This window comes from Hippoglossus hippoglossus, chromosome 15 (assembly GCF_009819705.1).
Source record: "Hippoglossus hippoglossus isolate fHipHip1 chromosome 15, fHipHip1.pri, whole genome shotgun sequence".
Lineage (NCBI taxonomy): Eukaryota > Metazoa > Chordata > Actinopteri > Pleuronectiformes > Pleuronectidae > Hippoglossus > Hippoglossus hippoglossus.
Genome location: NC_047165.1, coordinates 20213718 through 20229837, shown reverse-complemented (window position 1 = coordinate 20229837; position 16120 = coordinate 20213718). Strand labels below are relative to the sequence as shown.

At 39.3% G+C, this 16120-nt stretch overlaps 1 protein-coding gene across 1 annotated transcript in view; it reads right to left on the bottom strand.

The window, feature by feature from the left end:
• Positions 1-10392, bottom strand: part of LOC117775641 (cilia- and flagella-associated protein 46) — a 61364-nt gene extending 50972 nt beyond the window's left edge. The window contains exons 1-6 of the mRNA XM_034608974.1: positions 10366-10392; positions 9640-9742; positions 6113-6133; positions 4456-4577; positions 366-497; positions 11-75 (exon numbers count right to left, since the gene is read on the bottom strand). Coding sequence (XP_034464865.1) covers positions 11-75; positions 366-497; positions 4456-4577; positions 6113-6133; positions 9640-9742; positions 10366-10392 — 470 coding nt within the window. The remainder of the gene's footprint in view (positions 1-10; positions 76-365; positions 498-4455; positions 4578-6112; positions 6134-9639; positions 9743-10365) is intronic.
• Between the last annotated feature and the right edge of the window lie 5728 nt (positions 10393-16120).

Genomic DNA, 16120 nt, shown 5'->3' with positions numbered 1-16120 from the left:
GGTTACATACCTTGGTTCATTCTTTGAAATTTCAATGGCTTTAAGAAAAGATACCAGAGCCTCCTCAAAGTCTTCCTAAAATAGAAAGAAATGCAGAGGGGGGAGGGAGCAGTGTCACATCATACACACATAAATATCAGAAAAACTTTGCACCAAGTGCAACAACTGAGAAAATACAAAGGCAAACATGCCCTAAAGGCTGAAACCACTAGAGCTTGTTTACAAAGCTAGGATGTCTGCATCATTTCTAGTTCATATAAGTACAATGTATCTCTACAATTGTGTATACGTGTACACCTCATTGTCACGGACACACAAAGACACTCAACCCCCTTGAGGTGATGTGTCCAATTTACTGTGCTCACCACGCTCCCAGTGGCCGGCGGAGGTTTCAGCTGGCCCTGGCAGAGGTAAGCTCGACACAAAGGCTGATTAGCTGGCGGATTCTCTTCAAAGTACATCTTTAGACACGCTGCGCTTATCTCCAAAAAACCCAGCTGAAAACACAGAGAAAGGGACACACAGAGACCAAACCATATTAATATTTCAACCTCGTATCGTGTCAGCAGCATCTCTATGTTTGATGCATCATTAAAACTATTTAAGGATGGAAGATGCATGCTTATATTATGCATGAAAAACTGAATTAAATGCAGGCTGCTGTCCCGGAGTATGTCATTGCTGTGTTATATAATGTCTCCTGCTCGCAGTCAGATAAATTCACACAGTCGTTTTCATTCAAGGAATTGCAGTGCTGCCATGGGAAGTAATCCTGTAACAGAAATTTTAACAGTAAACTGCAAGATTTTCATTGTGTTGTGATAATTGTTTTTCTCCTGCTCATAAAACAAGTCAAACATAAAAGTTCTGAACTTTGGATCTGCATGTTAGGATGGTGGAGGCGTCTTTAAGCAACAGGAATATTCATGCTCATCAAGAGCACTGAAGAATGCGATGTTGCTCTGCTGAGGATGAGCCAATTCGGTATTCACTTAAGCCTGAGACTTCAAGGCAATCTGTATGTTCACTAAGAAACTTGCCTTATGATACAAAGAAAAAAAGACAGAGAAAAAAGCACATTAGGGAGAATCCCTGTGTTCCATTATTAGGGCCCGAGCACTGACAGTGCGAAGGCCCTATTGCTTTTCGTTTGATTATTCAGGCAAATGTCAGGCCTATAACCATTTTCTACCACATGAATTGCCTCTTGTATTTTCTCCCATAATATGATGAATATTCGTTCCCCTTTTCCACAAGGCTCCATCACCAGCAAAGAGGGACCGCCCGATATCACCCTGAACTTGAGAGAACACATCAATAATCATAACAGAAAACAATATTGGACTAATTGTTTATACTGACATATACCTTCCTGATAAAGCTGTCTCAATTCTTACCTGAATAAACGTATCAAATATAAAGTATATGATCCAACTATATGTCCATATACTGTCTTCTTCCTCTTCTTCGTTCCCGGTTTTCCTTTGAAATAATGGAGTGATGAATAAAAGGCAATGCCTTTGATCTTGCCTTGGAGAAGACACACCTTGACGTTGGTTGCCACCCACCAATAAACGATACAGACGGATGCTACTTGGTGTCCATTCAAATAACCCTGTCAATATTAGATTAAATTAAGTTAGATAATAAATGTGATAACCACAGTTTTGGTATAAACTGCAAGGTATTGTGATTAAAACATATTTCAAAATACATATCACATCAGGTTGTAAAAACTAAATCAATGATGTATCGCCTTCCATCCTATGTACAAAAAAATATACACATTCACAGATAACTACTTCCGCAGAGGAGGTTATGTTTTAAACACGTTTCTTTGTCTGTTAGTTAGCAGGATTACACAAAAACCATCTCATGTGCATGCCCTCGTCAAACATCTTTTCTTGATAAGGAAATCGATGCCATCTAGAAATGCATTCATAAAAATTCCATACATTAGTTCAGAGTGATTGAAGGGAAAAAATAATGAAATAAAGAAACCAGAATGTAAAAATTGACCATGAATGAACTACATAAAACACAACGCATGCCTTTGGAGTTATAGGTGTAAAAACACTTTAGTTAGAAATTCTAAGAAAAAGCACTACATCACCCAGAGGTTACACATCTGTCCTACTGTAAACTACGGTAAGTAGGTAGTAGAATCAAAATTTACCCCAGAGGAGGGTATTGACAACTTCTTAAATGTAGCATATATATAAAATAATTATAACTGCTGTGACTGATGATGAAAGAAGTAATAATATAATATACTAAATTATAAAGTCCTAAAATCATATTGCACAGCTCAATATGCAACATAAAGCAGTGTGATAAACCTGCGTAACTGAAAACTAGTGTGTACAACAAGGTTACAGGTTAGATTACCAAAGTGATTTTTTACTTAATTAATTATTATGGGGTTTTAAAATGACACTGAATAATAATATAGGCCGTGAATGATGTCCTTGAATCGTTTGGTTGCTTAACATAGCGGCGTAAACAGCAGCGTTCACCCCACCAGAACGTCGTATTTGAAAATGTAAAAAGAGTCCCAACCTGAACAGATCTATTAGTCTGTATGTAGTGATAGCGCCACCTACTGGCAACAGTAAGTAAGCCTCATTTGACAAATTTTATTCGATTTACATGAAATCTTTACTGTGTGGTATATACTTGATGGTGTGGACCGTAATGCGTGATTAGTGGGCGTGGTCCAGTGCTGCGTGACGGACGCAGGATGTGAGGCGTTTATCCTTCCTATGGTGCACAAAACGCACGCAACACGGAGCCGTTTCGCCCGTTCCCTGTTCGCCCTCCCCCGCGGCTGCATCAGCTCCCAAGTTCGCAAGTGCTCTTCCCACACAGCGCTGCTTCGCAGCCTTAGTTCAAATATGTTTCCCTTGCCCTAGGACAGTTCAGTCTTCATTAGTGAATATTCATTACTATTCCCTACTGGGAAAGTAGTTAAGCCTTAGCATAGTAAAGTTACTGTACGAAAACAGTGACATATTGACATCTGTCATAAAGCTCTCCCCATAGAAGGGCTCTGCAGAGGTTTCATTTCCATGATTTTCTACAACAGTACCTGTATTGTCAATAAAAACCTGTAAATAAAGTAGTTTTATTTTGACAAACCCGATAAATTGTCTCTACATGCCAGTAATGTCAATCATAATTGAGCACCCTCCAAGGAAGAGGATGCCTGCACGTCATCTCAGCAGCAGGCATTTACTGAGACAAGCATGTTTCCACAATTTTCACAGTCAGATGCAAATCATCTTTTATTCTTGTGGGCTGCTTGAAGCATCATGTCTTGTGTGACTTCTCAGCAGGTGTGAAATCCTCACAACATGAAAACACTCCTCACAGCACTTGGAGGGAAAGGTTGTAGGCACATTCATAGCATATTAGTTACACAGAGAGTTTTAGCTTTCGAGTTTGTATTGTATTGTATTGTAATGTGGGTTTTGTGTTTTGCTTTTTAATTATCTTTTGGGTGTGTATTAGCCATTACTGTTTCTACCACATACTTTTATATCTCATTTATATAGTTTGTATTTGTATGTTGACAAATCTAAGCTAAGCTGAACTAAACAAAACTAAACTCCCGACATTGTGCCATTAAGACAGTGGGGACTTTGCCTTTATTTACAGGGACTTAACATTGATATGCTAATAGTTAAGACGTTATCATTCATTAATTATACAATATAGGTATTCAGATGATTATCATTGATTGATTTGATGAAAGCAACGTGTTTAAGGACAGAAGTTATTAAGGAAGCTGCGATCACCTTTCATGTTCTTTGTGTGTCTTGACCAACTGGAGGATAAGGTTATGGCACAATATACCTCTCTACCTGACCCCCCTAGACCAGTCTATACCAGCCAAGATCATAGATCAGTGTAAAAAGTGTCAGGGACATGATTTCCAGGTCGATTGTACAGTTTATTAGTTACCAAAAGTCTGTTTTAGCAAAATAAAATGTATTTAATTTATTCTTCAAAAGTGTATACATAGTATAAATAGTATACACTCTAGTTTAAAAAGAAAGGCCCAAAACTGGCTCTTAATTTGGATTTCGGGAATATAAACTGATTAAGATGCAGTTTAGAGTTCAAAATAAATTCAGCATTGGCAATAACAAGAGCAAACTTGCCATTTAGAGTTGGATCTTGAACATATATGTTGGAACAATAGTTAGAATCTCATATGTGTATTACATTACTAGAGCCCTGTGACTTTCATTTTCCTGATTAAAAAAAATATATAAGATCGCTTGTATTTCTGAAATATATTTTTCAAGGAAACCACTGTCTCTTAAAATATATCTTCAACAGTGTCCTCAGCCACACACATTACTGTGCTAGTTCAGAACTTAAAAATCCTGGATACGGCCCTGCTGAATCTGAGGAACATCACAGTGAGACACCGCTGCCTGAAAGTCTCACCTGTAAAGAAACTTCTGCAGAAACCACGTACAACTCCAGGCCGATGCGTGGAGTCCGTCCGCTGGTTCCAGATGCTGTCACGTCCCTGACAAGACGGTAGGCTGACTGCAGAGCTCCAGAGTCTGTAAACATGAAACACAGATGCTACATCTGTATCTACTCCTGAATCACTGCACAATGAACCTTGCTGCTCCTTTTGCCTTGTTGAGATACTGTTGAAACTCTGCATCTGTTGTTCTCCACCTTTTCAATCCTTATTTATCTAAGAAAGTCCTACTTGTAACTTCTTCCCAACCCAACAAAACATATTAATAGTTTAACAAATGCACTCACAGTAAATTATTATTTTCATAAACAATATGATCTCTGTACAATAAGAAAGTATCGTATTGTCCATTTACATGGAAGATATCTCATTTAATACCTTGGGTTTCAGCAGGATATCAGATTGATGTTGATGATGGGCCTCTGTCTTGTATCTTTTTTTAATAAAGTGAGAAGATAACACACAAGACAATAAGAGGTAAATGATGGTGTTACAGAAATAATAACAAAATATATTTTTAAAAACGATTACTATTTCTCTTTGTCCCTTTCTTTCTCTTCCTCTCCTCCTTTGACCCTGTTCCCTCTTTCTCTCCCTTGAATGTTTTTATTTTAATGTCTTTCTCTTAAAAACGCGTTCACGTTTTATTAATCCTCATGTTTAGGCCATCATGTGAAATACCAGAAGCGAGTGAAAGTGTGTGCGTGTGTGTGTGCGCGTGTGTGTGCTTACACACCCGCCCCCACTCACTCTCTCAGAGCGACACACACAGTGAGATGTGAGGAGCGTTCACGTGAAGCAACTCCTCACTAGTTATCAGGACCTGATCAGTTCATGAAGTTTAAACTTAGTGTTTGTTTGAATCGCTCCAGAGTTTATGAGGCTGCATTTAAACATCATTAAAAATGACTCGTCAACATGTTGTGCTCAGTACAACACGAGACGTGATGCACAGTCAGGACTCAGTGTTAGAATGAGCGGAGCGACACAGATTCATGATCAGACACCATTGATTCATAACTAAACACATGATCGTAAGTTTGTCACCTAAATCATCCCAATAAAAACTGGAACAAATGAACGTGAACTAGTTAATTTTCATCTGCATGAACTGAACTCGTTCATTTTAGGTGTGAACTGGCTCTAAACTGCTCGTCAGTCTGTGTTTACACCCCGAATCACTTCCGTGGACGCGCTCATGGAACAGTCCATATTAGTGGGGACTGAGTTGGGAGGGGGGGGGGGGGTTGCTGAGACACTTGTTACTCATGAATTACAGGCGTTCTGATGCCATTTTAGCTTATGGATTTTTACAATGACATAATTGTGATGAAGGGTAAAAATAAAATCTTAACCATAAGTCTGTGATGTGTTTTATGGGGCCGTCCTTTGCCTCTGGGTTAAGTCCGCCTCTGCGCGTCTATCTGTGTCTGTCCGCTCACGTTAGCAAGCAGGCTAGCTGATGTTAGCGCTACCCCCATTAAAACTGTACATGTGTGTGAAACAACAAGTCGACACAACGTCAAACGAGCAGAACAACTATACGGCTATTCGCTAGATTGTGTGTTGGTGTATTAGTTTGTTGAATGAAGTAATAAGCTAAGAAGGTACCGACAGAAATGTTGTACTTAACTATTCCACCATCCGCGTTTACAGTTAGGAAGCGTTACTAGGCAACCGGAGACCGGGCTTGAACTACGGTAGTTGCGAGGGACAAAAAGGTTTATACTGTCATCCTATTTATTTATATTAATAGAAAATTCCAGTGTTTTATAGCGTGTGGAATTACAGAGCTTTCATTTTTAAAAGTTGTGAACTTGGATCTGAAGATTGTGTCGATTGTTTTAATAGACCTCCGAAATAGCCGACATGGAAGGTATTCGAAAATAACACCATTAAAGTAAAGCATTCAAACTTATATACAAACAACACACATGAAGAGTAATAAAGCAAATTCTGTTTCATATTATGAAAGAAACTGGTGCAAGAAACTGATGGTTGATCATAGCTCACTTCTACAGTGTCAGAAAGAAAGCTGCAACCAGCATTGCCACAGGCCATCTCTCTCTCTCTCTCTCTCTCTCTCTCTCTCTCTCTCTCTCTCTCTCTCTCTCTCTCTCTCTCTCTCTCTCACCCATACAAATACAAAATGCACCTCTCCATGCTTGTGGTCCCGGCACTTCTTAACTTCAAAGTGCATCATTAGGAGTCGGGTCAGTCAGTGTGCAAATATAATTTACTTGGCCAAACCAAAATGCGCCTGCTGATGTGACAGGGGACAAAGTTGTCAGGCAAAGCAAACTGCAGAGGCTCTCTCCGCATAATGGAGTCGGTGGTTCCTAGTTTGAGGTTTAATTGACAGGATACCTGCCAGTAATTCAAAGCAGCATAGATAGCTCTTCAGTGGCCCTCGAGCATATTTGTTAAGCAGTTCATTGTGGGATCTGTCTAAAAATACACACAAAGAGAATATTCACCCTTTGGAAGGCTTTAAAATGTGAAATATATATATTTATTTCCTGCAAGAGATTTTTTCTCTCTCTGTCACTTGACCTACTTAATGGTTTGAGTTGGTGCTTTTATTTGTTGTTTAGAATTTATGTCATATCATGCAGTACTAACAGATAAGAGAGGTAATATAGAGAAACATCTCCACTGGGCCTGGTGTGATTTGGTCCAGGGGTACTCATACAAATTAATGTCTGAGGTGAGTGTAAAATAATCTCTTTGTGTCATACCTACAGTGACTTACCAAAACTAAAGCCATGAATAAGTTGTTTGTTTTCTGTCAGTGATATAATCAATTCGTAGCAAATGAGGCTGTGGCTGGCTTCACAGATCCAGTAGCCAGGCAATCTGGCCGACACAGATGGTGCTGTATGATGATGAATAGGCTCTTAAGATGCTAAATGTGTTTGTTCAGCCAGTGCAGTACAACAATGCACCTGTCCTGCTCTATAGCTTACAAGAATCTTTACTGATGTGTTATAATACTCTACATAATTCTAATTGATAGATTGCTGTAATCTCAGTTAAATTGAATAAATGTCTAGAGACATAAAACTAAAGCTTCATTATGTGATGTCAAAGTGAAACCTCATTCACAGTAGTAATGTTGAGATAAATGAGCTAATAGCAGTAAATACAGTCAATACAACCACCGTGTACAGAATATATCATTTAATTCACTATCACTGGAGTTGCAAAAATGGCTCATATTGACAAAGAAAGATTTAACTATAGGATTACATGAATAACAAGTCTAGACTTTTTCCTAGTTTATTTTAAATGACCAATGAGTTTAAGTACCCTGAAATGAATAGATGTTAAGCTCCAGTTTGGACTCAGTAGCTGATTTTAGTTCCATTCAGCTTCTGTTTACACACCATCACAAATACTACTTTGCTGAAATGCTGCATGTTTAAGTCACGGTCTCTTATAAAAAGTAGAAAGGAAATGAAATTGCCATTAAGCGATGGCCTATGATGTGTGTGTGTGCGAGTTATCTTGGCCCATGTGCACAGACACAGGCCACGTCTAATGAGGATACAACCACATGACACAGTCTTGTCGCCAGCACAGATGCACATGAAGGTGGAGAACAAAGATAAACGCTGCACCACCAGTAGTGAAATTGCATTTAACAAAAGCCCTGAAGTCACACTCATGCCGGGAGGATCATTGTTAACATGATTTCTAATGATCATGATGAGTCAGAACTGATTTATTAGCTTTTATTTTCTTGATTCAAGGCCTTTAAAGTTACAATGAGGCTAATCCTCAAACAATACAAATTATATTTACAGCAGCTAGTTGGTACCATACTAGCTGCCTAACTAGAGTTTAGTGAAAAGCTATATCCTATTTATGCATTGAAGTTATGATAGACTTGATTTCACTTTCATTAATCAAAATAGAGTGGTGGGTTTTTGATAACAAGCATTTATCCATCAAAAAGTCTACAAAAGTATTTGTTTACGACAAGCTCGGCACATGCACATTTCACCACTCATCCATAATGCATCAAAGTCAATTTGTTGAGCAGACTTCTTTGCTTCATCTGACGGAATAACTTTCTTGGACATAATCCCCACAATACCAGCATATCCTTAAGACGTTAAATCGGCAGGATCAAATCAATTATTCATCAATTTTCAAATTGATATCAATAATTCAACATTTTGCACATGTGAATTCCACAGACTCAAGAATGGCAGCAGCCAAACAGTGATCGCATCAGCTCGAATTCTTCTCTCCCCATAAATGCAATTCCCATTATACTTAACTATATTGATACATATATAAGTACTAAATGTTTTGCTTTTGTGTTAAAAGCCAAAACACTTAATTTATGATTAAAAAGACACTTTCTTTATCTGTATATTTACAGGAAAATGTACAATAAACAGAACTGAGAAATAGCCTTTCATTAAGATTCAGAATACTTTGAACTGAGAAGTCAAACTTCTAGTACCCTGGTTTAAATTGGTCAGAATAAACACCAAATAAGTCATTATGGCTTTGCTGCTAACCACATGCAATATGATATTTTAAATATAAATATAAAATCTATAAAATTGTACTGTGCATATAGTGGTATATGCACCTCTGTGACATCTTCAAAAATAATAATAATAATTGCTTTATTTATAGAGCACTTTTCAACACAAAGTATAAAGTGCAGCACAAAAGAACACAAATAGTTGAAATACAGAGAAGAGTACAAAAGAGCAAAAATAATAAACAGTAATAATGATAAAAGAGATGAAAGACCAATAATAGCCTGGCTCCCAAGTAAATTCAGGAATATGCCTTCTGAGAAAAGAATATTGTCAGCTGAGTCTCAGACAGTCTATATTTCCTCAGGCAATTCATTCCAGAGCCTTAAGGGACCCTGATGGCAAATGCTCTGTCCCCTTTACTTTTCAGCCTAGATTCAGGAAGTGACAGAAGACTCTTGCCCAAAAGTCTGCGGCCGGGACACAGCTCCACCTGGACCGGATCTGCTGCCTGATGGGACCTGGTGAACTCAAAGCACTGCTTCCAAACCCTTCACCGGACACCTGAGCCCAGAGGCGAGCAGCACTGTAACCAAGGAAGGGAGCAGGAGGAGGAGAGAGCATGGCCTCTGCACTGACTGTTTAACCAGGCAGTCAGAACCAGCAGCAGCACAGGAGCCTCCATCATCTTCAGCTGCAGGTTAATACTAGTAAACAAATTCAGCAAGAACACAACACTGGCCTGCAACGAATCCACACGACACGTTTGAGACACGAGTCAATCGGTGAAGGACTTTTAAGCAGACGTCAGTGATCTAAATGAAAGCATCCAAAACTCACTGTGTATTTGCTGAGAAAGCTCACGTGGAGCTGGGTATAATTACTTTCTGAAGACCTGAAGCCCCCTCTTTAAAAACAGACATACACCAACAACAGTCAGTGATTGGTTAATAAGCTCCAGGCAAAATTTTTAGCCCATCCCAATTTTGCACGCAATTAACAATTTATTAATGTGAAATCAACTGACTGTCCAAACAAAAATGTGGCAGACTATAATGTTCTCATCCTGACTGGTTTCATTCACACTTCAGTATATATTAATATTAATTTCCTTTAAGGAATGAGGTTTTCTATTAGATAGGGGTAATTAGTGTCGTGAATCATGCCGTAGAGCATTTGCATGCATTTGTTACACCTCATAGCAGTTCTGGCGCAGAACACCCCCCTTCCTACATGACGCTGAGTCATTTTGAGCAATAAATCATTTCCAGGTTCTTCGCTTGGACATTTGATTCCCTCAAGATTTGTGTAATCCGATTTTGTAACAGTGAGTGGGTTAATGTCGCATCTGCTCCAAATGTGTACCCAGCGGTTCATCTGCACTGTACTCATCGAGTGTCCTACTTTGTGCACAATACTCATGCACACGTTGAGGACGACTCGGTTTCCTGATCTGCTGGTTTAAAACAGTTTCACATTTGAAAAATAATCTGGCGTGTCAGAGCTGGACCGTCAGATGCACAGTTTCTTATCTGCGCGAGCATGTGTTCGAACGCCTAATTAGGGTATTGACTCACGGCTCACGCTCTCATTGGAGATGACGGGTGTCACTGATTTGTTTAAACAGTACCGATGTGGGGATTGGATTTGATGGCACCCCGGATGCATGCTTAGCAATAACTGACACGATGCCCAATCCTTCACGGCATGTATTTGCTGATTTGGTTGCACTCCACAGAGATTAGTCATTTATATCAAGTCGAACCAAAGCACCGGAGTAAACACTCAAGCTGTATTGCTGCATATATTTTACATCTACGCTGTAAATCATGCGTTCATGGAGATTTATAAACTGAATGCATGTTCTCTATAGGTGCTCTGAGCATTACAAAACAAGGCCATGGACATGAATACATGCCTATTTGATTCCTGTGTTTTACATTCCATAAACTCTGCACAAGAAACTAAAGTGTTGTACTGAGCTGGTCGCTTATCTTATGCTTTATGGTGTAATTATCTTGTACTCATGCAAACATAAAAACTTTGGCAAGGTCTTTGCTCACACACTTATATCATCACTGGACAGTTTTAGTGTTTAATTTTACCGCAGTTGCTCAACAGAGTGATTAAAAAGCCCTAATGTATCCGACAGAGATTGAGGAGCCATTGAGAAGTGATTGATAAGTTGTACAGTCCACTGCAGGGAAGATGAAGTAGGCTGTTTATTCACCACATGTAGTTTCAGCCAGAGCAAAGATCTGACTCTGGAGTGCAGTTTTCGTCGGTTTGACATTCAGTCTAGATTGGTCCAGAGTGATTAATCTACATTGGATAGCTATTGGAGGGATTGCCATCAAAGTCAAGTCAAGTCAAGTTTATTTATACAGCACATTTGAAAGCAACCGCAACGGACAAGTGCTGCACAAGAAAAGAAGACACAATACAAAATACAAGAAAGAAATTGTATTAAATAAAATGATGTGAAAATGATTTCAGGAGAACACTCTTACCCCTTAGCTTCAACCGAGGAACAGCCAGGAGCAACTGATTAAGGGAATCTGAGAGATCAGGTGTAAATTGGGTAGAGTAGCTCAGATAGTGTATGTATTTAGGGGCCAGACCATTTCGTGCTTTAAAGACAAATAAATAAACTTTAAACTCAATCCCATACCTACCTGGAAGCCACTGCAGTGATGCAAGTATAGATGAGATGCTGTCTCTCTTCCTGGTACCACTTATCAGTCAGCTGCAGCAGGGATGAATGGCTCATACCCAAATAAAGGGCATTACACTCATCCAACCACAATGACATTATAATGTCATTTGACATTTGATATATGGCATTTCAGAAAATCCTAATTGCACTTAAAGAGAGGAAGGGTTTATGTTTGGCAATGTACTGTAAAAGTGCTATGAGTGGATGGATGCAGTCAATATTTTAGAGCCAGTGGAATCCATCGCAACACAATAAACCATTTCAACTTTAAACTGTTGCCCCTCTACTGGTGACAACCTAAGAATAGAAGAGCTGCCTTCCCATTTTTCATAAATCCAACACTTCATCTAACAACTTTTGTGATTTGCAGTGATCGTCGGAGCAGCGAGCCCATAGACTCTGAGTCTTGTTTCCATCTTGATACCTGGAAGGATAAGCCGGGCTGATTGATTTTGTTAAGAGGTTCCATCACCACCTTCTCAAAGCCATCCTCTCAGCGCGGAGACAGAGTGTCAGTTGTGATTAGCCACACTTGGTTCCCTGCTGATGGGCATCAATAAACCACTTAAAAGACATGCTGGTTGCACTTTTGCCTCCCATCTCGCAGCGCCTGACAATGCCGCAGCACAGCCTGACCCGAATATAAACCGCATCTCATATTCACTGGCATAACTGCGCCTTGGGTAACATCACCCATGGGATTATAATTCATGCTCATTGATGTTCTGGATAAATATTCCGTAGCGTGTGCATTTACTGCTCATAGAAAATAGCCTCTCCTCATCCCAACTGACTATTGCTCCAGACTGGTGCCTTTCTACAGACCATTGCCTTCCTGATGGTAACATACATGGTCCAGTGACTGGGTTTGGTTATTGAAATCTTTGAATTTCATTGTGATGATGGAGTAACAAGGAAAAAAGACCATTATCTGTTAAACTCAACTGTCATTAGTCAAAAGTCGAAGTCTGTTTGGATTTGGTTGTGCTCACTTCATAGGTGAGAATAAACAATGCAGCCACATGAGAAACAGAGTATTGCCGATACAAGGGTAATACACAGGGATGTACTTTAACTCAAATCTGAGATCAAGTGCAACCCGCCCTGACAGTTCATCACAGATGCACAACCAAGACAATGAAAGTTATGTCTAAACCAGGTGCTTTAGACATTACTTTCATAACCTTATAACCTTATATTGACTGCTCGGTGATTGACTGTAACATGCTCACAGCTGAAGTGTTTATTTGCATCTTCTTTCATGTTAGCATGATAGCTGTCCTGGTTTTGTTTGTCCCCTTCTGGATGCCATAAACCTTCAGAGCAGCATGACTGACTAGCTTTACTCTGTCTTTACTGCAGATGGATTCATCAAATTTGGTTTGATGGTATTTCTGTTATCTCATGTTAACTGAGATGGTCTTTGTTTTAGTTGTATCCCAATATTGAGACTTATTATAAAATTCTCTCTTTGTCCTGTTTTTATTTTGAAATACTGACCTGTCTAGTCATTTCACTTCCTGCCCTCAGGTTCCTCTCGCTCTTTGATCATCAACACCTGGTTGCAAATCACTCACCAGCCCCTGTAGTTATGCCAGGCAACCCTGTATATAAGGGGTGGGGAAACTAATTGTAGCATTTGTTTGTTTGAACATACAAGTTACAACTCTTGGCTATAATCCACTACAATGATCATCATCATTACTACCATCTGACATCAGACTCATCAAAGAGGTTAGTGTGATATGTGTTTGTATGACACAAGTTTGACTTAGTCTGGTTTTTTGGGGTTTGTGAAGTTTTGCATACCTCCTGCCTGATACTGTTGAGTGGAGTGATGTAACAAAGTACATTTACTTCATTACTGTATATTTTTGCTTACTTTTAAGTACGACCTGGCCTACATATATCAGCAAATATATGAAGTAAATACACTATTAAAACTTTAAGTATATGTAAAAGCAAGTATTTACTCATTTTACTGAAGTAGAAAAGTTAATCTGGTACTTTTATGATTACCTTTATACATTTTTGTCAGTTTTTTAGTACTTAAGTTACTGGTATTGTTTGCCAGTTTTGGACCAATTATTTGTGTATCACTGTCTGACTATTCAGTGCAGACTTTAGCAATGTCATCAGTATCTGCTAAAATTTTCACTTGGCTGATGTGTGTTTATAAAACTGTGAAAATATGAACCACGTAGACAGTAGTGCCACATGATGCTGCAGGTGTGACTTAGGATTTTACAATTGTTTCTGTATTATTGGATGCATCATATTCAACATGGCCTGGACAAGCAGATGTTTTCATATCACCTTTAAATATTCATCCATATTATGCTGGCTTCCCAAGGGCTGTAGATGGAAATTCCTAACAGATGGAGATGTCAAACACATTCCTTGGTCTTTTGTATTGTAGAATTAATTATTAGCAATGACAACGAAAAGATTTCTGCTCTCTATGTGTCATGGATATGACATTTTCAAATTCCATGCATTTCCGACTTGACATTATGAACTGTGACAAAATCTGAAACTTTTCTTTCAAAGAGATACAAATAATCTATTTTCATGAATATTTCAGGAGGAACTTGTCAGTCACAGAATGGTACACCTGGCTAATGAGAACACACATTTAAATCATGCTGTTATATATATATATATAAAGTCATGAATGAGTCTTTGAATGTGTGTGTGTGTGTGTTGCTTCACGGGTGGCTGCTGTGCTTCTCCAGCCAGGTGCACATCCTGCCGGGTTGCTGAGGAGGAGCAGCCTGCGCCTGGAAGAGCTGGATCAAAAGCATAAGGACCCTCAGTGATATTCAATATTTCTGCCACATCACCAAGCTCAGGTACCATGGTAACCAGCCACAGCACCCACCACCCCCTCCCCTGCCTTTTTTTTTTTTACATTTTGTCCATTTTTCTTCTATTTCCCTCCTGCGATTCTTTAAAAACAGATTTTGCCCCTTAGAAACACATCAACAAGTGACAGTAGGCAACTGACCATCAAGCGGCTTCAAGCTGGTAATTTTACTTTACATAGATTTGCGACAGAGCTGTTGTCGTGCAACGCTGACGACAAAGTTCACATCACGGTCACGTTATGAAAGCCATTTCTGAAGGAGCAGCTCCCTCTCCTCCTTCCGCCCCCCTCACCCTGTCTCTTTTCTCCTCTTTGATGATAAGAAAAGCAACATTTGATGGAAAAAATTCCTGTTATGCAAACGTTGTATTGTTTCAGAACAAAACTTTAAGAGAATCTAAATTAAATTGTGCAAGTTATTACCACATTTGCATGTTTTAAGGGGAAATGTATTGTTTGTGTATGGATTATGTTTGCTAACACAGCCTGGTGCTCCGTCTTTTCTCGGTTGCTACTTCTGCCCAACAGATTGGCTCTAGCCTCAGGATTTGTAAAAACAAGGCATCCCACTGGCTCTCTCTACATGGATCATTCAAAATGAGGCCACTCAAAATTTGATAAAAGGAATGTTAGTCCTAATAAACTTAATCCTCCCCTGTGTTATTGGTTTTTCAACCCTAACCCAAATCATTTTTGGACAGAATGCGTGTAGTTTACCATAAAAAAAAAAAACACTCAACTTTTGATTGCATTAAGACAAAAACAGGTTTTTAATCTCTTTTGTTGGCTAAAATCACTGCATTACAACTTCAAGCAAAGCACTGCATTGACCAACCAAATTTACCTATATGCATGCTTACCCCACATCGTATCGAATGTGAATGGAACATTTCTCCTGTTTTCTTGCTGTGAGTTGTAAAATCCTGACTGTGTGTATTTCAGATGCTTGTCCAGTGTTTTGGTGTCTGATGAAGGCGTTAATTTGTTCCTGTCACTCAAACTAAAATACTTGAGGCACCTAAGGAAAATGTCAGCATCTGAACACTATAAACATGTGAATATGCAGAATCTGTAGACGAGGGACAAGATTTGTGATTGGAAGACTTCTGGTTTCCTTTTCTAGTTTGACGCATCACGTTTGAGCAGGCTTTGCTCGCCCGGTGGTAAACAGTCTGTGTGGACAGCAAAAGAGGTGGAACGCAGTGACCGACATGCATCGGCTATCAGCTTTTTAACTATTTGCATTCAGATACACATATCTGTAGCTGTTAGAGATAAGGAGAAATGTCATCTGAACCTAAAACATCCACGAAAAGTGTGGAGAAATGTTTGACCCGTGTAGACGGTAATCTGTGTACGGTGATTGGAAGACAGAGTCATGGTCCACATATCTGCTGTTTACACCGGTAGCTTCAAAATATTTGCTGTTGCCCCTCAAGCCAAATTCGTCAGCAGACGATAGCCGATGGGCTCCGAGATCGGTCTGCATCCTGACTGGCTCATGATCCGTGTAATTTTTATTTGGAAATCAAGTGTGG